Source organism: Balaenoptera ricei, chromosome 15, assembly GCF_028023285.1.
Source record: "Balaenoptera ricei isolate mBalRic1 chromosome 15, mBalRic1.hap2, whole genome shotgun sequence".
In the NCBI taxonomy this organism is placed as follows: domain Eukaryota; kingdom Metazoa; phylum Chordata; class Mammalia; order Artiodactyla; family Balaenopteridae; genus Balaenoptera; species Balaenoptera ricei.
Genome location: NC_082653.1, coordinates 4,764,060 through 4,789,957, shown reverse-complemented (window position 1 = coordinate 4,789,957; position 25,898 = coordinate 4,764,060). Strand labels below are relative to the sequence as shown.

Genomic DNA, 25,898 nt, shown 5'->3' with positions numbered 1-25,898 from the left:
AATAAATGTCGTTATTTAAGCCATCCAGTCTATACGGTATTTTGTTACCATATAGAATGGGCTAAGACAATAAATTAAAAGATACATTGTGATAAAACTGCAGAACCCCAGAACAACAGGAAAAAACTTTTTATTTTTTATATTTTTAAAAATTTATTTATTTTATTTATTTATTTTTTGCTGCTTTGGTTCTTTGTTGCTGTACAAGGCTTTCTCTAGTTGCAGCAAGCGGGGGCTACTCTTAGTTGCGGTGCGTGGGCTTCTCATTGTCATGGCTTCTCTTGTTGCGGAGCATGGGCTCTAGGTGTGCAGGCTTCAGTAGTTGTGGCATGCGGGCTCAGTAGTTGTGGCTCGTGGGCTCTAGAGCGCAGGCTCAGTAGTTGTGGCGCACGGGCTTAGTTGCTCTGCAGCATGTGGAATCTTCCCGGACCAGGGCTTGAACCCGTGTCCCCTGCATTGGCAGGTGGATTCTTAACCACTGAGCTATCAGGGAAGCCCAAAACAGATTATTTTTGAAGGAATAATGAGGAGATTGTCATCTGAAACCTCAGCAGTAACAACGGGAGCTGGAAGTCAGTGGTGGCGTCCTCACAGCCCTGAGAGAGAACAATTGTCCCTCTAGTAAACCAGCCAAAATATCTTGCAAGAACAAAGGAAAAATAAAGTAATTTTCAGATGAACAAAAACTGATAGCATTTGCTCCAACAAACTCACTGAAATAGAGTTTAAAGGCTCTACTTCAGGCACGAGGAAAGTGATCCTGGTTTTAAGTTCTGAGATACAAGAAGAAAAGATGAGCAAAGAAACTGGTAACTGTGTGGTTGAGTCTAAACTAACATTGACTATATAAACAATTTAGTAATGACTCACTGGTGAAAAAGGAAAAGGTTAAACTTAAAATATACTATAATTAAGGCATATAATTTACGGGATGGGTGATTAAAGTATGCCTAAGTGCTTTTATTTTCAGGGAGCAAAGTAAAGAGTAATCACTAAAACAACATAAATAGAGTATATAAGAGGAAGAAAAGTGCAATGAGAAAAAAAAAATCAGCCTTAAAGAAGCAAAAGGAAAGGAAAAAGAAAAAACAGTCATGACAAATAGAAGGCACAAAATAAGACTGTAGAAATAAATCCATATATATCATAAATATAGTAAGTATAAATGGACCAAATGCTGTAGTTAAAAGACAAAGATTATCTTTAAAAAAACCTTTTTATTATGAAGAATTCCAAGCGTACTGAAAAGTGGGAAAAATGGTACAAAGAATCCCCATATGCCTGCCATGTAGGGTCAGTGTTAGCTATTTGCTGTGTTTCGTCTATATCTGAAAAGGAGAATATTAATACATATTTTATGTAGTAAACATTACATAACGGAGTAAAATTTAAATGTCAATAATGAGGTAGAGTGCTCACTTTTGAGGCCAAGCAGATATGGGGTCTCACTAATTTTCTTTTTTTAAAAAATAATTTATTTATTTATTTATGGCTCTGTTGGGTCTTTGTTGCTTGCTGCGAGCAGGGGCTACTCTTCGTTGCAGTGCGTGGGCTTCTCACTGCAGTGGCTTCTCTTGTTGCAGAGCACAGGCTCTAGGCACAAAGGGTCAGTAGTTGTGGTTCGTGGGCTCTAGAGCACTGGCTCAGTAGCTGTGGCTCACCAGCTTAGTTGCTCTGTGGCATGTGGGATCTTCCCGGACCAGGGCTCCAACCCATGTCCCCTGCATTGGTAGGCGAATTCTTAACCACTGTAGCACCAGGGAAGTCCAGGGGTCTCAGTAATTTTTAATCGTGTACTTTTTTTGTGCAGTTATTTATTCAAAGGCTGCCTCTCCTATGGGCTCTAGTGAGAAGGTAGGAACCAGGTCAGTGTTTCTGATCATTGTATTTCTAAATATTTGGTGCATTTAGTAGCACAGGATTCAGCACAGTGCTTGTTACATAGTAAACATCTAATGTAGAGTAGCTTTTATTTATTATAATTGATGCTGTTGTTATCCAAAGCGTTCAGCAGAGTGGCACAAAATAAGCAAGCAATAATTGGTAGCTTACTAAATTTATATTTATTGTTTACCATACATCATCGTGCCTAGCACACATCATTCACCCATAGACGTCATATTTATAATAAGAATAAATAGTACTTTCATTATTATTCAAAATCTCTAAATGCCTGGCACCACATTAGCAGGGGAAAGTGGAAGTTCATTCTTATTAATTATTATTATTGAGTAAAGCACTTAACACAAAGCCTGGCCCCCACAGGCGCTGAAAAAATAATCTTCAGGGGGACGGTCCTCAATTCTGGGCGTTCCGCACCCGCCCCTCCCCCGGACCTGCACAACGCCCCACCCCCTGCCGTCCGGCAGCTCCGCCCCCGAGGCAAGCGCCGCGCCTGCGCACTGCCCGATAGGGGGCTCGGCGCGCTCAGCTCTCCACCACCCGAGCGCGCGCCGGGCCGTGGCGGCCGGCCTGCTGCGTGCGTGCGTGCGTGCGTCGCTGCGTGCGTGCGTGCGTGCGTGCCGTGCGCTCGCTGGGCACCGCGGCCTCGCTCTCGCCCTCCGCCCCTGCGCCTGCACCGCGTAGGCCGCCCCCCCCCGCGCGCACCCCGTAGGCGACCCCCGCCCGCGCCCCGGCCGGCCCCCGCCCCTTTCCAAATTTAAAGTGGGCGCAGCATTCACGCCTGCCGCCTCAGGTGACCTCTCAGGGGTCTGCCCGCCCGAGGTGTCCCGCCGCCGAGGAACATGGCGAAGGTGGAGCAGGTCCTGAGCCTCGAGCCGCAGCACGAGCTCAAATTCCGAGGTAAGCCCGGAGGCCCGCCGCCCCGCGCCCCCGCTCCGGCCCGCGCTCCGGAGGGCCCGGCGGCGCGGTGGTGACGTCGGCCTCCCGGCCGCGGCGCCCGCCCGCCCGCGCTCCCCGGGCCCCGAGGGCCCGGCGTCCGGCGCGGGAGTCCAGGGCCTGCTCCTCCGCAGCCTCCCGCGCCTCGCCCTCGACACAGTCGCCTCGTTGCCGCTGTGGCCGTTCCTGCGCCGTATGCGGCCTCCTCACTGAGTGTGGGCCCCGGCGGCCGCCTGTGCCGAGGAGGCTCAGGTCCCGGGTCAGAGGTCGCCTCTCGCTGACCGGCCGTCCCCTGTCGCGTAACTGCTCGTGGCAGCTCGGCACTTTACCACTCCTTGAAAGGACCACTTTACGCACTTGTGTACCGTGTCTGTATGATAGAAGGGAAGCTCCATGAGGGCAGGACTTTGTCACGTCTCTGCTTTATGCCCCGCACGCCTTAGGAGCCTAATAAGTACCTGTTGAGCAAATGAACGAAAGGAACGTCCGCAGACGTTCCGACGGGACGTGTGGCCCAGCTTTCCTTCTCCTGCCTTCCTCGTGCCCGTTGCTCACGTCTCTGCAGTCGTGCGGGGCTGTCAGGGTGGCGAGATCTTTTTCCTCCCCGGAGCCGCCTGGGACTGGAGCCCGAGGAAGCCCAGGGGGCCACATGTGTTTGTGGCGAGCCAGAGCCCCTTGAAATGTGTACCTTTATTTTTAATCTTTTCCCCCTACTTTCTCCAGCAAAATATCAGCGCCGGGGGATTTCATCTGACTTGGCCATTCCTTCTTTCCAAAGGGACTGAGTAACTGTGTAGCAGACATCGCTTGGCCCTTGAGAGAGAGGAATGGACAAGACAGACAAGACCCCTGCTCTTGTGAAGCTGACCTTGTAGGGAGGGGCGACAAGCCAGCACACGAGAGTGTTTCAGGTAGTGGTAATAAGTGCTGTGCAGGAAATAAGACAGGCTGGCATGGTGAGACTATGCTTGCATTGGACGGCCAGGTCGCCGCTGTGTCGCCAGCACTTGGCCCAGGGTAGCCGCTCGATAGATGTCTGTGGCATGGGAATGCCTGCTGGCCACAAGGCACCCCTCTTTAAATGTACCAGCAGGAGGTAGTGTCCGGTAACTGACCCAAAGTTACTCAGTTAGCAAATGGCACATTTGAACCCAGACTTCAGAGTTCACGCTGTTTAAGGGTTATGCTGTCCGACCCCTGGGAAATACTCCAGTGCTGTGGCTGTCACTTAGCGTCCCAGGTTAACAATCTCCAGTTTGTCACATTTGGAAGTGACTCCAAATGTATAAACAACTGAAGGTTTCCCAGTTAAAACAAACACCCCAAAAACTTAACATGGATTATAATTCCACCACCGTGCTGTAGCTTATGTGATGTTCTCATGGCCTTCTAGAGCAGCCCGCCTGAGAAAGGAATCCAGGTAACTCAGGTGAACGTGGAGGGTGATGGTTTCCACTTGAGTTGTCTGAAGTCCTCTACCCTGGAAGCCTGGCTTAGCTACTCCTGGGGACTGGCACGTTCATTCCTTTAGTCCACAGGCATTTCAGTGCCTGCTCCACGTGTCAGGTGCCAGGAGAAGATGAGTCACATCACGTGTAGGCCCCTGCTCTCCCTCAGCCCCCCACCCCAGAACTTAGGTCTAGGGAAGAGAGCAGATGACAGAATCAGCCAGAACAGTGCAGTGATACAAGGTAATCCAGAGTACTCTGAGAGCTCTAAGGAGGTCAGCTCCTGAAGGAGGTGTCATTTGAGCAGAGTTTAAGGTCGAATGGAAGCAGGTGAAAGGAAGAAATGGTTGGGGAGCATGTCAGGTGGAGGAAATTGCATGTACAGAGGCACGAAGACCGAGATGATTGGGCTCCTTTGGGATGCCAGTAGTATTTCGGAATGACAGTGACAAAGAGCATTTGTTGGGGTCACGAGGCAGAGGAGGAGATGAGGCTGGCTGGTAGACACGAACCAGGTCTTCTAAGGCCTCTGTGCACAGACACAGCCAGTGTCCAAGTTCATATCGTGCCGTGTCTCCTCGGCTAGTTCTTCCTTGATTGATCCCCTGCAGCCTTAACCCCACCCCTAGTACATACACTCTCCTCTAATGTGATGTTATAGAAAGAGGCACTAATTGGAGAAAATTAAAGTTTTTGTCCCATTTCTTTTACTTAGTGATGTTTGACCTTGGGCTGGCCACTTTGCTCCCCAAAGCCTGGGATTACTCTTTACTCCGTGGGAATGGCGCTCATATCTCCCTTGCCTCGTGTAGAAAGTTTTGTTGGTATTATGGCTGTTCAGCTGCTTCGTAAATGTGCAATATTATGCAGAGATTGGTTGTATTTACACCACTGGTTTCATCATTTCAACTTCTTTACCTGAAAGGTATGGCAAAGAAGAGTGATCTGTCTCTGGCCCTGGGTTGACCAAAGTAATGATGGCCAAAGTCACTGGATATTTTTGCTAGGGAAGTGATCCAGGAAAGTTACGGTATCAAATTGTTGAAGGCTGTTGGCTTGTGGCTTCAGAAGAGGCATCTGCAGGCATATGTAAACCACTTTATGATTTATTTGCTGGTTAGTTTTAAACTGAGGACTAAGATTGTGAAATCAGAATAGAGGCTCAATACCCTGTTTTGCTGTATAGACAGCCTTCGTTTCAGGATGAGAACTGGCACATTTAACTGGTGTCTTCCAGGTTACTTGGGGTGATGATTCTGACTTCAGACGGTTCACTTAGGTGAATCAAACTCGTAAGCTGACTTTTCCTAAGAAGATAATAATTAACATGCCTGTCATCCAGAGGAAAAAGATTAGTCATCTTTTAAGTGCAGCCTAAAATGATATGGGGTTGTATATGTTGGATTCTTTTTCGTCTTGGGCATTTTGTGTGATTCTTTTGAAGTTAAGGATGTTGCAGAAGAAAAGAGGACAGAGACTTACAGGACCTCGTTCAGTCTTATAGAAAGTGCCATGCTGCGTTGTGTTGAGTGTCAAAAGGAGAAAGATTCCTGGCCTCCTGAAAGAAGCATGACACTGTGACATTTGCCTTGGTGAAACAGGAGGATCTCTTTGGAGTGGGGACACCTTTCTGAAAGAGTTAAGGGCTCTTAAAACCTGTGAGGTGTGTGCTTTGCATTGTTGCCCATTCTGTTGCTCTTACCTCTTCCAAGGCCAAATCATTTTCTTTTTCACTCTGAGGTCCCACTTGTTGCCCAGCTCAATGAGAGCTTTTTGAATGAGTCACTCTCAGGGCATTTTGTATCTCTTTTCTTTCTCCTCCCCTCCCCCTTCCATTGATTCCATCCATGGTAAGTAGTATGTCTTGTATTTTCTTGGTCATTGCCCAGGACTCTTAATCCTTCTTCACATCCTAGCATTCTCCTCCATCTCGTGATACTGTCACCTGAGAATTGTCAGTTAACTGTCCTCATGAGCTGATTAGTTAAGATTTAAACCTGCTGTGGACCCATTACTTTTTTTTTTTTTTTTTTTGGTTTGTTTATTTATTTATTTATTTATTTATTTATTTATTTATGGCTGTGTTGGGTCTTCATTTCTGTGCGAGGGCTTTCTCCAGTTGCGGTGAGCGGGGGCCACTCTTCATCGCGGTGCGCGGGCCTCTCATTATCACGGCCTCTCTTGTTGCGGAGCACAGGCTCCAGACGCGCAGGCTCAGTAATTGTGGCTCACGGGCCCTGTTGCTCCGCAGCATGTGGGATCTTCCCAGACCAGGGCTCGAACCCTTGTCCCCTGCATTGGCAGGCAGATTCTCAACCACTGCGCCACCAGGGAAGCCCGACCCATTACTTTTGCTTTGTTGTGTGACTAAACCAGTGGCCTTCTAGAAGTCTCAGGTAGTCCTGCTGTTGGTCATTGTGGGTCACAGGTGGGGTAGCACCACTGGATTGGTGTGGTTGATTACCACTTTGGGGAGGAAATAGGAACTTGGGTAGATAGGTTAGGGACAGTCTCTTTTGTATAAAGAAAGTGTGCTTAGAATCATTAGTTCACCCTCTTAAGTTAACGTGAAGTTTAGTATTTAGGAAGCTAAAAAATATAACACCTTGTAGATATAGTCTGTTCAATGCAGTAATTATCTTTCAGATGCTAATTACAGCATTAATTCTCTAGTTTTAGCATAGCACTGATTTCCTTAACATTTCATGATCACGTAGAGGAGACTGTGTTTTACAGCACAACAAAATGTCAGCAGTGTGCTTAAGATTCTTTATGATAGTGGTTTAAATCCATCCTGAATAGATTATCTTCATTTATTTAATTATTAACCAGCTTGCTTATCAGAAGCAAGTGGCATTAAACTTACCAACCTTTAGTCAAACTTAAATCTTCATAGATTGTGTTATTTACTTCTGAGTTTTTGTTCCTGGGAGAAGAATGTGAAGTAGAAGTTAACTTACTTTTACCCACTTATTTACTTCTCTTCTTCACAGTTAACTCCTTAAGGAAGAAATGGATAGTTCTCGGCTATGTGCTTATATGGTGATAGTTCCTTGTGTGCGGTTGTAACATGAACACAGTTTTCTTTATAATAAACCTGGTAGCTTTGCATCCAAGTGTGGATTTATTAAAATAATTAGTCTGAATTGATGCTTATTAAAGAGGTGAACTCTTAAACATTATTAACACTATCTTTTATTTGTTAAAATTATATAGCATCTTTCCTTCCAGTGCTGAAGGCAAAATACTGAGAACTTTGACCCTGTAATATTACCACTAAGTAGCTGAAAATTAGGGGAGGAATCAAGGGAGTAAACTATATTGGTTATACTCAAATACTACCCTTAGGCTTGATTTTTAGAACCTGAAACTTGAATTTTGACATAAGGAATTATCTCCAAGATTGCATCATATATCTCCCACTTGTATTTGAAAAATTTGCCATCTGCAGGATGACCATGATTTGGAACAAATGAGCAAAGCTTTCAGCAAGATGACAAGAAAGACGAACACAAAGAGTGCTGAGTTCCGTTAGTCAAGACAAGGTTGCCATTGAGTGTCTTTAATAAAATAAAAGCCTTCTGAGCAGTTATTTTGCACTGGGGATTGTGTTAAAAACAAAGTTGCATTATGGTTTCCAGGCTTGCTTCCTCCTTTTCTATCATTCTAGGCCCCTCTCAGGCTGTCATCAGCATAGCATATCCAGGATTGCTTTGGCCCTTGCTCGGTGGATGTGCACATTCTTTGAAGTTTTTACCTGACACACCTAGGCTGCTAGCTTTACAAAAACAACAGTTGTTTAAAGAACTTCATTATGGGAACAAAATTACTGAACTTGACAGTCATTTTAAGACTATTTTTAAAAATACCAGTGTGGCAAAATAGTATCTCTAGAATATCTGTTTTTCAAAATGTTAAATATGTTGTCTTAACAAAAGCTGTTGATGTCTAGAAACAATGCCTTAATGTGTTTTTGGATTTTCCCCCTTGCATGGAAAAAAAAAAATCGTTGAGAAAATGCCATAGTCCCAAGGGAAAAATCTTGAAGTGCTTTCTTTTAATAATTTAGCATTAATGGCACAAAACTGTAAAGGTATAGAAATACCTTCCTAGAGTTTTCCTTCATCCTTTCAGAGGGGTTATTATCAGTTTTTGACTAGCAGGTTACTGTTTCTTTTCATCTGTGTCAAGTAGTGTCTTCAGTCAGGCTTTTGGCTGTGTTTGTGTGTGCACGCCCATGTGGGCACCTAAAGTGTTGCTGGTGTGCACACATTCTCGCAGGTACCCATGATGTGTTTGAATTAGTATCCAGTTGGCATTTCAGTAGGATCTTACAACCTTAGCCTATTTGGGAGGGGTGTTAGGGAAATAAATATTTTGGGGGAGAAAGAGATTGAGACTGTTTTGTCTTTTGGATTGTACCTGAAGACAATGTTATGGCCCCCTGGACCGTTTACCTAGATTTGAATTGCGTGTGATGTGGCTTGTAACCTTTATGACTGTAAGTTCCTTGGGCTGTCTTTAAAGGCTGGAGGGTGCTCAAGGATTGGAGAGGCACAGAACCCTGTGCCAAGGGAGCTGGGAGCAGAGGGCATATTTGTAAGCGGCTAAGTGGTGGAGGTCCACCACTTAGTAGACCCCGCAGTAGGGTGGGACTGGAGTTAAAAGCAGTGGCCATAGTGGAGCTGACATTCATTTTGCAATATGAGAGGAAAGAAAAGGTAAGGGAAGAATGAACATTTCTAGAAGATAAATGCTTAGTTTCCAGAAGGTAGACCACAAAGTCTAGGGACTGCGGTAGATGCTTTAGTTCTTCCTCTTATTAGTTAATCTATAACACAGTCCTGTGATGTGAGTTACTCAGTGGTTGGGGAGCCGGCTCCTGGCTGAGGCCACTGTGGTAAACAGTGGTGCAAGGATGCAACAACGCAGGTTTGTCTGGCGTCAAAGCCCATTTCTTTCACATCGACTCTAGAATGAACTCATAAAGGGCTTCATTTTGGAGGGAGGGAGGCAGAGAATTTTTAACCATTAAGGAAGTGTTAGGAGCTGTCAGGATAATTTCTTAAGAACATTAATTAATTAAGAATTATTTGTGGAATGTTTAGGAGGGATTTCTCAGCATACTTTTTAAAAAGTTCATGCTGGTGACTCCAAAGCATTCTTTGATTTACCTTGTGAATATTCACTTTTTATAACAGATATTGTTGGTGTTTAATGATTCTGTATATTTAGAACACATTTAACTTTCGAGTAATTTGCAGATCTGCTCTGAAGTCTTTGGAAGGTAGGGTGAAACTTATAGGTAGAGATTTCACAGGTTTGCACATTTGTAAAGTGGGAATTTAGAGTTCAAAAGGGTGCTTATTAAGATAGGAAGGTCTGAAATAAGTGACCTTCATAGGTGCTACCTTAAACCTTACAAGTGGGACTACAAAGGCAGAGAAACAAATAAGTGTGAATTAACATATAACAGAGATTTCTCAGATGTTGAAAGAGAAAAACTCAAGGTGAATATCAGAAAGTGCTGTTTTATTCTGTAGGAGGTATACTTTGGGAAGTCATCATTCCCCCAAATGATGACATCCATGCATATGAATCAGATTGGAGAGGGTTTAGAGACATGCATGGGTATGATGATTGTGTGCGTAATAGATGATTGTCCGATTGGGAGTATTTGGGGTTTCTTCCTTTTCCACAGCTCATCCTTTGAGGTTTACCTCATGAACAGATGACCCCCCTCTTGTCTGACGGAGTATAGCATACCTGTGACTCAGGGTTGGTTTGGTCACCACATCCTGAAAGCTTCCTTTGGGCCAGGCACCGGAGTGGGGACTGGAGAGGAGTCCCGGCCCTTAGAGTTTCCAGCCTCCAGGTGGTGGGGGGATGGAGGAGAACGTGGAAATGGGACACTTATGGGCTGTCCCTCCCTGGGAGCTTAGAAAAAACTGTTAATTCTGCTTTGGGGTTTGAGCCTCACAGGAAAGGTGGGATTTGGGATCTGTGATGTGCGCTAGGCGTTTTTCTGTAAGTGCTCATTTATTCTTAAAACAGGTCTAGGAAGTAGATGGTTATGGTCCTCAGGTTCATAACCTGAACTAGAGGTAGAACTGGGGTTGGAACCAAGATCTGTCTGACTGCAAAGCCCATGTTGTTCATCATTACGTTGGCTGTATTGCTCCCTTTAAAAAGTTAGTGGGAGTGTGGCTCACTAGGAAGGCCCGGGATTTTCTTATTTATTATGTTGTTAGGAAGATGAAAGGAGGACTGGAAATAGGACAGTGGGAATTCAGAAGGAGGCGTGAAAGAGAAACGAGATATAAAAAGGAAGGAAAGGTGCTTAATTGTCATTGTAATCTAGTAATGGCTTCTTTGTCACTGCTTCCACGAAGTGCAGAGTTGTTCTGGAACGTTAAAGCGACTGATTAAAAAAATCTTTGTACTAATTCTGTTTTCCCCTAAGAACTTTTGTTCTAACTTGATCACTTCTGATTGTGTCATTCATGTATTAATGTTGAAAATTATGTGCTAATATTATCACCACACCTTTCCTTCTACCACCCACTCCCCACTCCAAGTCCTTTATTACCTCAGTGTCTGTCATCACAAACAGTGCAGGTTGATTGGGTACTATTTTGCCTTTTAATTACATCACTCAGCAACATTTGCAGTATAGTAGAAAAAAGGGAAGGAAAGGAATGGTACCTAGGTCAGTCTTCTCTTCCTCTCCATTCTCGGAGCCCCCTCCAGCCTTTAGAGAACCCAAGGAACTAAGTGTTCCAAGCCACGTCACAAGCAGTTCAAATCTAGGTAAACAGCCAGTATTATCATCATCTCCATTTTAAAAATGAGAAAAACTGGGCCCAGCACTTGGTGGAATGCATAATTTGCACCTCAGGCTTTCAAGCCTCTAAGGCTTGTGTGCTTTGTATTACAAAGGGAGGCTTCCGTTCCTACTCTGGCTGTCACTTAGAGGCGCTCAGCTCACCTCCCCACCCAGCTTTGATTTCCTCTTCTGTTGGATGAGGAAGCTTGAACTCAGTGCCGCTTGGTGTTCCTGCCAGCGCTAGTCTTGAAAACGTGTGATTAAAATTTATTTTCGCTGAAGAAGAAAGATGGAAAGCCCATGAGGGCAGAAACTGGAGTTTGTATTTCTCTTAGAACCTACCATTGCTTTGCACTAGTGGGCTCTCAAATCTTTAATTAATGAGCCCTCTTGTTCCTGTTGCAAAGCTCACTATATTCTAGTAACCTTTCTTGAGTATTCTTGGATATTCTTATCCAGTTCCAGTGTTTTCTGCATCACCTCAAACTGTACAAATTGTGTACCACTGCATGTTTTGTTTATGTTATCCTCTCCTTGTGCTTTATTTACTGATTGCTTTGTCTTCCATGCTATAGAATGCAAGCTCCTATAGGTTTTGTTTCTTTAGTTTTCCCTAGTGGTAACTAATAGAATATATTCATTTCTTAATTGTTTTCTTCTGCTAGTAACCCCAAAGAAGTTGGACTTGGTCATCTTTTCGGTGTTTGGTTTGACCATTTGAAATAGAAGCATACACATGAATAAAAAGAGGGATTTGCTGAAAAACCAAAAGTTTGTCCTTGTGGAGGCTTATTTGAATTCTCATTCTGTTGGTTGAATTGATTTGTTGGCATATAAGTGTATCCTGATGGACTGCTCTGAAAATCTAAATCCGTGCTTTTTGACCTTTTCTAAGTCAGACACTGCTTTACTAATTGGATGAAGAAAAACCATGAATCACTCCTTGGAAGATCTGCAGATACACTCATTCAAAACTTCTCATGTAACTTGGGGACAGGAGGATCACAGTTTACTGTGGGTGCCTAGTTGACCTCTAATCTTGCTGAGAAGGCGGAGGTGGAAGAAACATGAGAGGTCATCTGGAGAAATCCAGAGAAAACTTGGTCAGTTTATTTGGGTCTCTTATTTTATTCTTTCAAAAAATTTTTAAATGAACGCCTTTGTTGCCTTCGCCGCCCTTCCTAGTAAGATTGTTTCTTTTTTTTTCTCTACGTGCCTAACTTTGAGCACAGCGCTTTGGCAATTAGTCCTCTTCAGTAAATGTCTGAGTGCTGTCCTGCCTGCCTTTAAAAAAGAGTAACTGCTTTCTGTCTCATTTGCTCTCCCTAGCTACTCCCTTCTGGAAGTAGCTTATCCTAGCAAGCTTCTGCAAATAGTCTTAATCACCGTTTTCTCACCACCCATTCACTCCCAAAGTCATTGCCTGGGAACTTTATTGCTTCATTACTGCATCTGTTGTTGTATTTTTATTCTTTACCTCCTGTGTACCCTCTGTAGCATTTGACACCTGTTGCCGTTGGGCTACTGGACACTCTTCCCTTCACCTCCTTAATCACCCTCTTTTGGCTTTCTTCCACCCATTTGGCCATTTTTACCCACTCCTTATGGAGTCCTGTGGATGAGGCTGAGGGGTACAGGTTTTCCTTCCCCCCCTCTTCTTGCTCCTCTTCTCTTTGTCTCTCAGTGTCCCCACCCGTCTTCCTTTTTCCCCGTCCGGGAGCTCTTCTGCCAGTACCCTTGGCTTCTAACAGCATTTACGAATGATCCTAGGCCTGACCCGAGCCCATATGTAGGGCTGCAGATACTTCAAATGCAGCATGCCCCAAAATGTATTCTTCCCCACTCCCTTTTCCTTTTTTCTCCAAATCTCCTCTTCTTACACATACCTCCTTGAATGGTACCCACATCCAGACAGTGGAGCGACTCAAACTGAGAAAGCGCATGACTCAGCTCTGTCCCTTCTTCCTTGTCCCCTCTATGGCTGCCTCATTTTTCTCCTGGATGACTGTAATAGTTTCTTACCTGGTTTTCCTGTCTGAGTCCTCTTTCTTCTCTCCATATTGATGGCACTTTCAAATGTGCGAATCTCAGCTTACCTCTTGCTTTTTTTTTTTTTTGAAGTTTTGAATTTTATTTTTTTTATACAGCAGGTTCTTGTTAGTTCTCTTGCTTTCTTAAAATTTTTAAATGTCTACCCATTGCCAAAAGAATAACTTTTAAATTCTTTAACAAGACCTGGAAAATCATTTGTGCCCTTGACCTCTTCAGCATCACCTTTCCTCATGCTTGTGCTCTGGCCTTTGGTTCTCCCTGGTTGTAGAGCTTTTTGCATGTGTTGTTTCCATCACTCAAGGTGAGTTCATTCCTCCTCCTGTCGCACTGCTCCCCCCTGCACTTTGAGGTCATTTCCTGACATTCCACTCACATTGTGCCTGTCCCCTGTGCCCCTGCACTTACCGTGGTGAGTTGTGTTTGGTTACTTGCCTGCCTTCCCTGTTAATCAACAGGGCCTTTGCCTTTTCTGGACTATGTCTTTTATCCCTGATCCCAGTGCTTAGCGTAATGCGTGGCACGAGGCACGTTCTCAGGGAGTTAATGTCCAGGTTGAGAAATGTGAGAAGGGAAGAAGAAAAGAAAACTTTCTGTGGAAAGGAAAGGTGAAACCCATCAACAAGGCCTGCTGTGTGCCGCTGATCGATGTGGACATAGTGCCTTTCACTCATAAAATAAAGATATTCTACCAAGTATTGGTCACTTTTCTCTCTTCTGCAAACTTATGTTTTCACCATCCTCCCCTCCTGTTTCAGAGACTCAGCACCACCTCCACCACCTGTTCACCTAGTGTGCTTTACCCCATTCCTTTTCCATCACTTGTGGTATCTTGCTCCATTAGTCAGCCTCTCTATTTCTGGTGTCTCAACTTTCTGTTCTACTTGATGCTTTCCCGGTGCCTACAAACATGCTTAAGTTTCCCCTTCCTAAAAAGAAATCACGTTCCTCCAGATCTTCCCCCACTTAAGCAAATGCCTGGTCGTACATCACAGGTAAATTTTTGGAAGCAGTGAATCTCAGTGACTGGTTTACGTCTTCACTTTCCTTTCAATTCTCATTCCTTACCCCTCCACTGAAGCCCTTCTCAGTTCACCAGGTTTCTCATTGTGACTTTTGTCTTTGACTTTTCTGGTGAACTGCCCAGCCGTTTATCATCTTTTACTGGATGTTGACATTCCCCAAACTTCTCTCCTCAGTTTTCTCCATTTAAGCATTCTCTGTGTTGTCTCATTAATAATCCCTTCAGCTCTCACTTCTACGCAGAAAACTTCCAAATCTCCATCTCCAAGCAGATCTTTTGATCTCTAGGCTATCTGCCTACCCGTCATTCCTGCCTATCTGGTGGTCATGAAAACACCTCAGGACTTGCCATATTCCACGCTGCATTCATGGTTTATGCTCTCGTTCCCCATTGATCGTGTCTGCCATATCTTGGGAATGGCCCTTGCACCCAGAGGGGTAAGCCAGAAATCCTAACCTCGTCTTTCCCTGCCCTTATCCCACGCTGCTCACATCTAGTCAGTCCATTTTCATCAACAGCGTCTCCTGCACCCCTTTGCTTCTGTTTCTGCCCACTGCCATATCCTGAGTGTAGGCCCTCTCTCCTCAGTATTATTGCCCCATGTCCCAACTCCCTGTTTCTAATTTACTCCCTACTTCCCTCACCCTTCAAGCTATCCTGGATACACTTTTCAGAGTTATTTTCTAAAAATTGAAATTGATCATGTCATTTCTTTATTTTCGTTGGCTCCCTCAATCTTACAGGTTAGTGTTCAAAATTCTTAGGCCAGCATCACAGCCTTTCAAAACTGGGTCACACTTCTTTATTTTTAAAACAATCTCGGCTTTTATTCTCCATTTTAAACAACTAAAATATTTAAACACTCACACACACACAGATGTGTGAGTACATCTCCTCTTATATCTGGTTTCTCCTGAATGCTGGCAGAGGCGGTGAATACTTTTCAGAACCCATGAGGAGAAGGAAACCCATTTTCCTTCTTCATACCTGCCTTCCTAGAGTCATTTTTAATATTCTTCCTTTCATTTCCTTCCACAGAGCTCATTACCAGACTTGTGTAAGTTTACGGTTTTACAGCTTATTTTTACTTAAACTATAAGCTTTTAAAAAGCATAAGCAGACATGATTTCCCGCCCCCCCACCCCGGGTTCTCAGTTCATTCCCTTCCCTCAAACCCCTTCTTCTGCAGCCATATGGTCTCCCTTACAAAGGCCTCTTGCACTTTGATCACACCACACTGTGCTTACGCCAGGGCTTTTCCTCCGACTCAGAATGTACGTTCCTTCATCTTTTCAAACTCTGGGACTTCCCCTCAGTGTTCAACTCCCCACCCTCCTGTGTTTACACAAAACTTTATACATTATCTTTCACATGGTATTCAGTGCCATGAGAGGTAGTGTACAACCCAGCAGTTAAGAGTGTGAACTCTGGGGCTAAAATGCTTGGATGTGAATCCTGGATCTACCAGCTAAAAGTTATATGACCTGGGATGAAGTATTTAACTTCTGTGCCTCAGATTCTTCACTTTGTGGTATGTTAGGAGGATTAGTGAATTAGCACATGTAAAGTGCTTAGAATAGACCTGTTAAGTATTAACTAATGTTACTATTGTTTGATAATTTTTTTTTCAAGATACATCATTCCAGAGCCTCAACCCTAGAGATTCTTACTCATTAGTTCTGGATGGGTCCTGGGATGGTTCTCCAAGTGTGTTTACTCTGTCTTTTCAGGGTTCTGGCCGGGAGCAGCAGTGCCATCTCTCTAGCTTGAGAGCCTAGCACAGTACCTGGACTCTGCAGTCGTCAGTTACTTACTGAATGCCTGCAATGTGCTAAATATTGTCCCGGCTACTTGAGACACTGAGATGAAAAAACTGACAAAACCTTCTAGTGGGGAAGATGGGCATTACATAAAAGGATGGGAAATACGTATACTATGGTAGCAGATAATGGTAGGTGCTGAATGGGGGGTCGGGGTGGACGCAGGATAAAGGGGTTTGGTTGGGAGTGGGTTCTGTTTTAAAGAGGGTAACTGGGGAAGGCTGAGTTTCCGAGAAGGTGATGTTTGAACTGAGACCTGTGTAAAATGAGTGTGCAAGCTGGGGGAAGAGCATTAGAGAGAGAGGGGACGGCAGGTGCATGGCCCTCGGATGGTGATGGGCTTGGTGTGTTCAAGGAGCAGCACGTCACTTTGCCTGCGGTGGAATGATGGAGTGGTGCAGTAGGAGATGGGCTCAGAGAGGAAGCAGGAGCTCTTGGTAGACAGGCCACGGGAAGGACTTAGGATTTTGTTGTGATGTGGGAAGGCATGGAGGATTCTGACCAGGAGTCTTTTTAAAAGACCATGGCCGGTGTGGGGAAAGTAGGCTATGGGAGATGTGTGGATGGTGGTATGTGTGGGAGCCATGAGGCTGCTACAGTTACCTGTAACCCGTCCACCCATCCGTCATCCATACAGTTATCCGTCATCCATCCACCCATCCATCATCCATACAGTTATCCGTCATCCATCCACCCATCCGTCATCCATACAGTTATCCGTCATCCATCCACCCATCCGTCGTGCATACAGTTATCCGTCCTCCATCCACTGATCCGTCATCCATACAGTTATCCGTAATCCACCCACCCATCCATCATCCATACAGTTATCCATAATCCATCCACCCATCCGTCATCCATACAGTTATCCATAATCCATCCACCCATCCGTCATCCATCCACCCATCTGTCATCTATACAGTTATCCGTAATCCATCCACCCATCTGTCATCCATCCACCCATCCGTCATCCATACAGTTATCCGTAATCCATCCACCCATCCATAATCCATCCACCCATCCGTCATCCATCCACCCATCCATCATCCATACAGTTATACATAATCCATCCACCCATCCATCATCTATACAGTTATCCGTAACCCATCCACCCATCCATAATCCACACAGTTGTCCATAACCCGTCCACCCATCCGTCATCCATACAGTTATACGTAATCCATCCATCCATCCGTCATCTATACAGTTATCCGTAATCCATCCACCCATCTATCATCCATCCACCCATCCATCATCCATACAGTTATCCGTAGTCCATCCATCCATCCATAATCCACACAGTTGTCCATAATCCATCTATCCATCCATAATCCATACAGTTATCCGTAACCCAGGCCAAGAGACTGTGGCTTGGACCAGGGTGGTGGCAGTGGAGAGAATGGGATGAGAAGTGCTCAGATTCCAAATCTCTTTTGAAGGTAGAGCTGGCTGAAAGGTTAAATGTGGAGCAGGAGTGGAAGAGAGGAAACCAGAGTAACTGCTTTTGGCCCAAGCATTTTGGTGAATGGTGGTTTCTTTTCCTGAGATGGGAAGCAGTGGGTTTGGGGGTGGGGAATGGGAGTCTGCTCTTTGGCCATGATAAACTTGAGATGCTTAGTACAGCTGTAAGTGGACATCAGGGGAGAGGGTCAGGCTGTGGATATAAATTTGGCAATTCTCAGCTTATCGTTAGAACACAGTATAGGGAGGAATAATTTTTTCCAACTGAGAGATGAGGTAAGCCTTTCCAAAAGAGAGGACATGTGAGCAAAACTTTGAAGAATGAGTATGATTTCCAAAGTCAGAGAAAGGGGAAAATAGAAGATATTTTTCATCCAAGTGTCACAGCCGTTTTCCCTGGCCTCTTGTTGAATTTGTTTAAGAAGCTGCTGACCTGGTTGATAATCTCTTTTCACTTGTGTAGCCACTTAGGTTCTCTATTGAAAAGGAAACCAGAGCAGATTACATACTAACTGATAAACCACATTCTGCTATTTCTCATTGTTCACAAATTGAAAATTCGACTTGGACTGTAGCGGTGCAGAATGCTAAGTGTGTTTTTGCTTCACTCCTCTGTGTCTGCGTGAATTGGGACGTGTTGATTTTGGTGTGGAGGTTTTTCGTGTGTTGTCATCTCCACTGAAGGTTGAACACTTTGGGGAAGTTTTTACTTCTGCTGATACTGACTCTAGGCACTTGACTTGAACTGTTAATTTATAGCTCAGTCAAGTTCCAGCCACAACCATGACCATGAGAAATTGGGACCCCTTGCTCTCTAATCATGCATATAACTCATTTGGGCATAATATCTGTCTTGATTCTTCCTGCTTTGTGTGGAAAAAAATGTCATGTTTTGCCACTCTCTTTTACAGGTAGAATTTTAATAGAAGTAGAATATTGCTTATCTTTTTGTTTAATTTCATGATCACCCTAATCACAAATTTGGTCTCCTAAATAAAGAAAAATTACTAGATGTTTGTTAGTCAGTGGGTCAAAGATTATGCATTGGAAAAAAACTGAGTCTAAGATACTTTTAGAACTGATATAAAATTCACACTAGACAGGTGTCCCATTACCTAAAATAATCTGTTTTAGTGCTGGATATAGGTAGAATGTATGAAACTTCAGCTCTTATGTAATACTTTTAGCCATTTTTCTATTTAGAAAAGAAATGTTGCATTAACGAAAGTAGTCATAGAATTTATCTCTAGGGCTTCCCTGGTGGCACAGTGGTTGAGAATCCGCCTGCCAACGCAGGGGACACGAGTTCGAGCCCTGGTCCGGGAAGATCCCACATGCCGCGGAGCAGCTAAGCCCGTGCGCCACAACTACTGAGCCTGTGCTCTAGAGCCCGTGAGTCACAACTACTGAGCCCACGTGCCGCAACTACTGAAGCCCACGCGCCTAGAGCCTGTGCTCTGCACCGAGAGATGCCACTGCAATGAGACGCCTGCGCACTACAATGAAGAGTAGCCCCGCTCACCGCAACTAGAGAAAGCCCACGCGCAGCAACGAAGACCCAACACAGCCAAAAATAAATAAATAAAATAAATAAATTTCAGGAAAAAAAAAAAAGAATTTATCTCTAGATGGGTAAAGGCTTCTAGTCTTCAAAGTTTTTACAATAGATTTTGTCAGAATTTTGGGTTTGGGTCTTTGTCTTGAATTAATAAGACCACTTCAACTCTAAACGTGTTTTAAACAATAACCTTGATTTTTATAAAAATTACACAAGAATGGCTATTGATGTATGTGTATTGGTTTTCAACAACTCCACAATTCAGGATTCTAGTATTTTTATGTATACAAAGCATTCTGGACAAGAAGAAAATTCTCTCAGAACATTGTCTGGATCTTAAACTATTGCTTTTTTCCTGTGGGAAAAAAATGTAAGTACACAAAAATACATATAATTTAATAAACACCCAAATACAGAATAATTAAATGTTAATAATTTGTTAGACTTGTTGTAAAGTTTTTCTTTAATAAATAAACCTTCACCAAGAATTTGAAGACATGTCTGTCCTCCACATCTGCCCATTCATGCTCCAGATCTCTTCTTCACTTTCCAGAGGAATTTAGTGTGAACTATTTCCATTTTTTTTCTGTATCACCTAATGTGGTATTGTGGTGTATGTATCACTTAACATGTTTTTTGAGACCCATCTATTGTTGAAATACAGATCTAGTTCATTTTAATTGCTGTATAGTATTCCTTCATAAGAATTTAGCATGTTTGTTTTATATATATATACATATATATATATATATTTTTTTTGGTCTGTGTTGGGTTTTCATTGCTGTGTGCAGGCTTTCTCTAGTTGCAACGAGCAGGGGCTACTCTTTGTTGCGGTGCATAGACTCTAGGCCTGCGGGCTTCAGTAGTTGCGGCACACGGGCTCTAGAGCACAGGCTCAGTAGTTGTGGCACACAGGCTTAGTTGCTCCGCGGTATGTGGGATCTTCCCAGGCCAGGGATCATAACTCGTGTTGCCTGCATTGGCAGGCAGATTCTTAACCACTGTGTCACCAGGGAAGTCCCAACACATTTGTTCTTAATAAGAGTTTTTTGTATATTCTAATAGTAATTGCTTATCTGTTAACATAAGCTCCAAATATCCTTCAGTTTCCTAAGGTGTTCCTTGCTGTCCAGCTTTATGTCTTTTGCAGGTAGCTTTCCTCAGTTTGATCTTACACTTCCATAGTACTTTATCCATTAGATTCTTACACTACAGTAGGGTGCCTTTTGGGCTAGTTTTTCCCACCCATGGAGTTGATGGGAGACTGAGTTTTATTTCTTTTTGCTCCAAAGGAGCTAGGAAACTAGTGAGTTGAATAAGCAGCCTTAAAGGTTGGTATAGTCTATCTCAATCAAGCTGGCGTCTAGTGTGCCTTTGATGGCGTCATTAGTGGGTATTCTTGGGTTTTGATTTTTCTTGCTATAATAATGGGTGTGATGTTTCTCAGTAGCTGGCCTTCTCCGAGGATATCAGGTAGGTTACTTTATTAATTTAGAACACTTTGCATTCTGAGATTTCTTTGGGAAAGTTATGTGTATGTGTAGGGTTCTTTATGTGTGGTTCTTTCAAAATAAGAGATACATAATTAGGCTTTCTGCTGAAATATTGGAATCCACTGTCTGCCATTAAAGGCACATTGGTTGCAAAGCTTTATTTTTGTTTCTAAAGCTTTGAATTAATGTGTGAGCTAAGAATTAAATCAAGAAAATAGATTTAAAAAAATTATCTCCCAGTGTCCTTACTCTTGAATTCATGGTTATTTAAGAGCTTACCGTCTTTGAATAGCTGTTACTATGAAATCTGCTTTTCATTTTTTTAGAGGGGGCAACTTTAAACAAAATTATCATAGAATAATAATGACGAAGGCATTATTGACACAAGTGAACATTTTTAGTACCTTCAACTTGTGTATGAACAAAAATATATCATGATTTCAGATCAGAGTTATGGACTAGGCGTTCGTTTATAGGAAACGTGTCAGAATCAGAGTTGAATCGCCTCTGAGGAAGTCTGGTGTTCGTTTGTGCTGCACACACTTACTGAGCCCTTTAATGCAACAGTGTGTTGCGCTGTTCTAGGCTCAGACCTTCCAGTGCTGAATCATGTGGAGGTTCACTCCAGGTGGGAAACAGGCAGGAGAGGAACCCATGAGCTGTCCGTCAGTGTTGAGTCTTATGTAGAAGGCGGAAAGGGGGATGATGCTGCGGAGGGAGCCGTAGCCAGCTCGGCGCGCGTTCCCCCGGAGCCGGCGGTGCATCCAGGAGGGAGGGCGCGGGAAGACCGGAAGCATTGTTGAGAGTAGGTAGAAGTGTGGCATGGCCGTTTTACCCATTTGTTCAGCATAGTTGTTGCGCATGTGCGCTGTGTCTGGAAGTGTTCTGGAAACTGATGATCAGTGGTGAGCAAGAGGGACAGGAAAGTCTCTGTGTTTTTGGAGTTTACATTCTGAAAGTGGAAGCCTTACATAAACAAAAATAATGTGAGGATTGGTGTATTGCAGATGGTTAGGGAAAGTAGGAAGCAATAGGATACCTTTAATGAAAATAGACTGTAAAAGGATAAATTTTAAAGACGTCTATAAAGATATCCAACAGATTTTCACTTTACAGTGTCCATTTCTCCCATCATAATATACTTTTACAATAGACTCTGTGTATCAGAGTCTATTGTATTGAAACCTCAAGCATAATTTCATTGTCCTAACAAAATCCATCATCAGTCCTGGGCTTCTGGAGACAGATTATTACCTTCCCAGAAGGTAATCTTTTCAGAGTTGAAATGAAATATGGTAACTTGTTTTTTGGAAGTGTTGAAGAAAAGAGAGATATTGTACCTAAATTGTGTTTATAAAAGAGTATAAAATAATATAGCTCTTTTTATGCAGAGTGGAAAAAACTGTTATGGAGCTAATAACTTTAAATTTATACCTGGAAAGCTGAGAGCTGATAGATTATATATCAAATTGGCATATAACTTGCTTGGTAACACATAGTTTGAGTTCCAAAGTATTGTGGCTACATCAGGACACATATTACAAAGGAAGGATATGTACTTGCAACACCAGAATTTCATGAACTCCAGAAAATGGAAGAAAAGCAAAACAAAGCATCTTTATTCATTTATTTATTTATTCAATTATACATACACAATATATTAAAATCAGTAATATTTACTATCTGAAACTTCGGGGGTGCCACCAAAAGTGAATTAATATAAAGACCAAATACTTTTTTTTTTCCTTCTTTTTTTGGGGGAAAAGAAAAAGCTTTATTTTTTTTAGAGCGGTTTTAGGTTCACAGCAAAATTGAGCAGAAAGTACAGAGAGTTGCCCCGGCCGCACAAATGCACAGTTTCCTCCACTGTCAACGTCCAGCACTAGAGTAGTACGTGTGTTACAGTTGATAAAGCTGCATTGACACGTCATTGTCACCCAAAGTCCGTAGTCTGCATCAGGGTTCAGTCTTGGTATAGTACATCCTGTGGGTTTTGATAAATGTATAATAACATGTATCCACCATTATAGTATCATACAGAATAGTTTCACTGCCCTAATAATCCTCTGTACTCAGTCTCTTTATCCCTCCCTTCCCTCGTAACCCCTGGCAACCACTCTCTTCATAGTTTTGCCTTTTTCTTAATGTTATATAGTTGGAATTATACAGGTTATAGACTTTTTAGATTGGCTTCTTTAACTTAGTAATATGCGTTTAAGATTCGTCTGTGTCTGAATTTTCATGGTGTGATAGCTCATCTTAGTGTGGAATGATACTCCATTGTCTATATTTACCACAGTTTATTTACCTACTAAAGGACATCTTGGTTGCTTTCAAGTTTTGGCAGTATGAATAAAGTTGCTATAAACATCTGTGTGCACATTTTTGTGTGGACGTGAGTTTCCAGCTCCTTTGGGTAAATACCAGGGAGTGTGATTGCTGGATTGTGTGGCAAGAGAGTATGTTGGGTTTGTTAAGAAACAGCCACACTGTCTGCCAAAGTTCCATACCATTTTGAATTCGCAGCAGCGAGGAATGAGAACTGTTGCTCCACATCCTTGCCAGCCTTTTATACTGTCAGTGTTTTAAATTTTGGCCATTCTAATACGTGTGTATTGGTATCTCATTTGTTGTTTTAATTTGCAATTTCCTAATGACATATGTTGAACATCTTTTCACTTGTATATTTTTTCCATCTGTATATCTTCTTTACTGAGGTGTCTGTTCAGATCTTTCGCCCATTTTTTTTTAAGTTCGGTTGTTCATTTTCTTATTGTTGAGTTTTAAGAGTTCTTTATGTATTTTGGGTGACAGTCCTTTATTAAATACTTTTAATATTTTACACATATTTTCTCCCAGTCTGTGACTTACTTGGCTTCTCATTCTCCTTAACAGTATCCATTGCAGAACAAACATCTTTAATTTTAATGAAGTCTAGCTTATCGATTATTTCTTTCATGGTTTGTGCCTTCCATATTGTATCTGAAAAGTCATTGCCAAACCCAAGGTTATCTGGATTTTCTTATGTTATCATCTAGGAGTTTTATAGTTTCGTGTGTGTGTGTGTGTGTGTGTGTGTGTATATCTATCTTTGTTTTCTAGTTGAATTGCAAAGTAAATATAATACCCCTTAAATTCTGCCCTGCGCTTTACATATGGGGTGATACGATATGCTTAAGGTTACACAGAGAAGTAAGGTCAAGATTGAGTTTTGAGTTCACTTGGAGTTTCACTGTCATCTTTTACAGTCATTGGGACCTGAATGCTTAAGTTATTCTTTTGTGAAAATGGTTATTTGCATTTTCTGAAAGGAAGAGTTTTGTTATAGTCTTCTTCCATGGATCTTGGAATGAACGATTACAAGAAGGAAGTACTCTTGAACCGTGCATAGATTGCTAAAATGTTTAAAAATTTAATGGAATACTTTTTCCACAGAATGCTCTTGTGTTTCTTGACTGATAAGTTTATCTAGCCATTTTTGATGAAATTGTCCATACCTGCAACCTGAGGTCTTACTGTTGAGAATCTCGTTTGCTGGATTATGACCTTCTTTCTTTGACCTTTAAAACCAGCGCTTTATAATTCTGAGACTCCATTTTTGTAAGTAAGACTGAAAAATTAACTGTTCCTGCTTTTACTTTTAATGCTATGCATATTTCTGCTGACATTGTATTATTTACTTTCTAAGGCCAATTCTAGATCTTCTTACTGTCTTAAAATACACACTTTAAAATGACAATAAGCCAAACCTGGGTGGAGGAAATAGTTTATACTGTGCTTAGTTTTATCTTAGTATGTATTAGAGCATGTCACGGAATTCGTATTCACGTTAGTTAATGCTATTCATGAGCATCTATCAAACTCACAAGAATTTTCACAGATGAATATGCATAATATAGGGCATGAAGAACATTATTCAAATTGTTAAAAAGAAGAAAAATTAAATCTTTAAGGAATAGTCCTAATTTCTCCCAAATTCATGTTGCTTCATTTTTTTGGATCTCCTTTTTCACGTTAGATGTTAATTCTTAAATATCTGTATAACTATCTGAAATAAGGACTAGAAGATTAGAAGAAAAATGCTTAAAAGGAGGTGCTGCAGTACTAGAGATCCCAAATCATTTTTTTATCTTTTAAAAGAAAAAAGTCTAATTTTTGAAGATTTCATTTGTAAATTGAGTCTGTACTGTATAAGCAATGTTTAAGTTCATTGGTGATAAATATGCATGTTGGTATAGTAAAATCCCATTTTTTACATAATGCTTTAATGGAAATGGCAGTTTTATGAAATGAAAATGACTAGTAAAAATATGAGTGATTCTCATAAGCCCTTATTTCATCATTTTTATTGAGATTTTTGTGTATTGTAATTCATTAATACAGGGGAAAGGAGAACACTAACATGGTTTATTTTCTATAATTACTCAAATCGAATAGAATTTGTTTTCAATAAAATTCTTAGAGTAAATTGCCCAGGGTGAGGAGAGAAGGGTTGGCCTGTTTTTACAAAATGTCGTGATTTTTACACATGAGACTTTGCTATTTTATCAATGATGTTGTTCACTTGCATATATTTTTAGTATAGTTTCCTCCAGATTTTTAAAAATAAAACCTACTTAAGCCCAAGAAATCTCTAACACTTAATGGCTCAGGATTGAGTGTTGAGGGAGAGATCTGGGATATTTATTTTATTCTGCTTATTACACAAATATCGTTTGTCTTTCAATAAATTAGACTACTTTTTAGGAGAATCTTATAGGCTGAAATATTATTTAGATTGCTATGTAATGGGTTAACTGGTGGAATTTCCAAAAGCAGATTAGTGTTTACAGTTAAATTTGCTTTATTTTTGTGGAATACCTAGAAGAAAAGGTCATTGTAAAGGATAAACACACTTAAACTCCCCCCTCTGATGAGGCAGGGTGAGGAGGAAGAGACAGGAGAAACTGGGCTGGAAACAAGTAAGTACTCTTAATTTCATCACAGTGAAATCTTGCCAACATCCCTATTTTCTGCTTAGTATACTTCAAACCACCTTAGAAAATCCTCTATTTTTTTGGATGTGTTTGTGGGCCCTTATGAATTCTTGACATTCTGATCTGATGATGTTTCCATGTTCTTGAGGCAGAATTTTGTTGAAACAAATAACTTTAAGCTTATATCTGGAAAGCTTTAAGGCCTGTTAGTTTATGAAGCACCTTCAGATTGTCAGTGAGAGTGCTGTTTTCCCCCGTAGGCCTTATACTTGAAAGCACACCCCTTTTCAGGTGTCTCACAGTTTTTGTCTGTTTTCTTCTCCTTTCCCCCCAGCATTGTGGGGTCATTTGAGCTGGAGCTCTGCCTATATGATTGGCATGTAAGTCCTTGTGATTGGCACCTTT

The 25,898-nt window shown here is 42.2% G+C and overlaps 1 protein-coding gene across 1 annotated transcript in view; it reads left to right on the top strand.

The window, feature by feature from the left end:
* Positions 1 to 2,514: 2,514 nt before the first annotated feature.
* VAPB (VAMP associated protein B and C) overlaps positions 2,515 to 25,898 on the top strand; it is a 54,824-nt gene continuing 31,440 nt past the window's right edge. Inside the window, exon 1 of the mRNA XM_059896490.1 lies at positions 2,515 to 2,802. Coding sequence (XP_059752473.1) covers positions 2,745 to 2,802 — 58 coding nt within the window. The 5' untranslated portion in view covers positions 2,515 to 2,744. The remainder of the gene's footprint in view (positions 2,803 to 25,898) is intronic.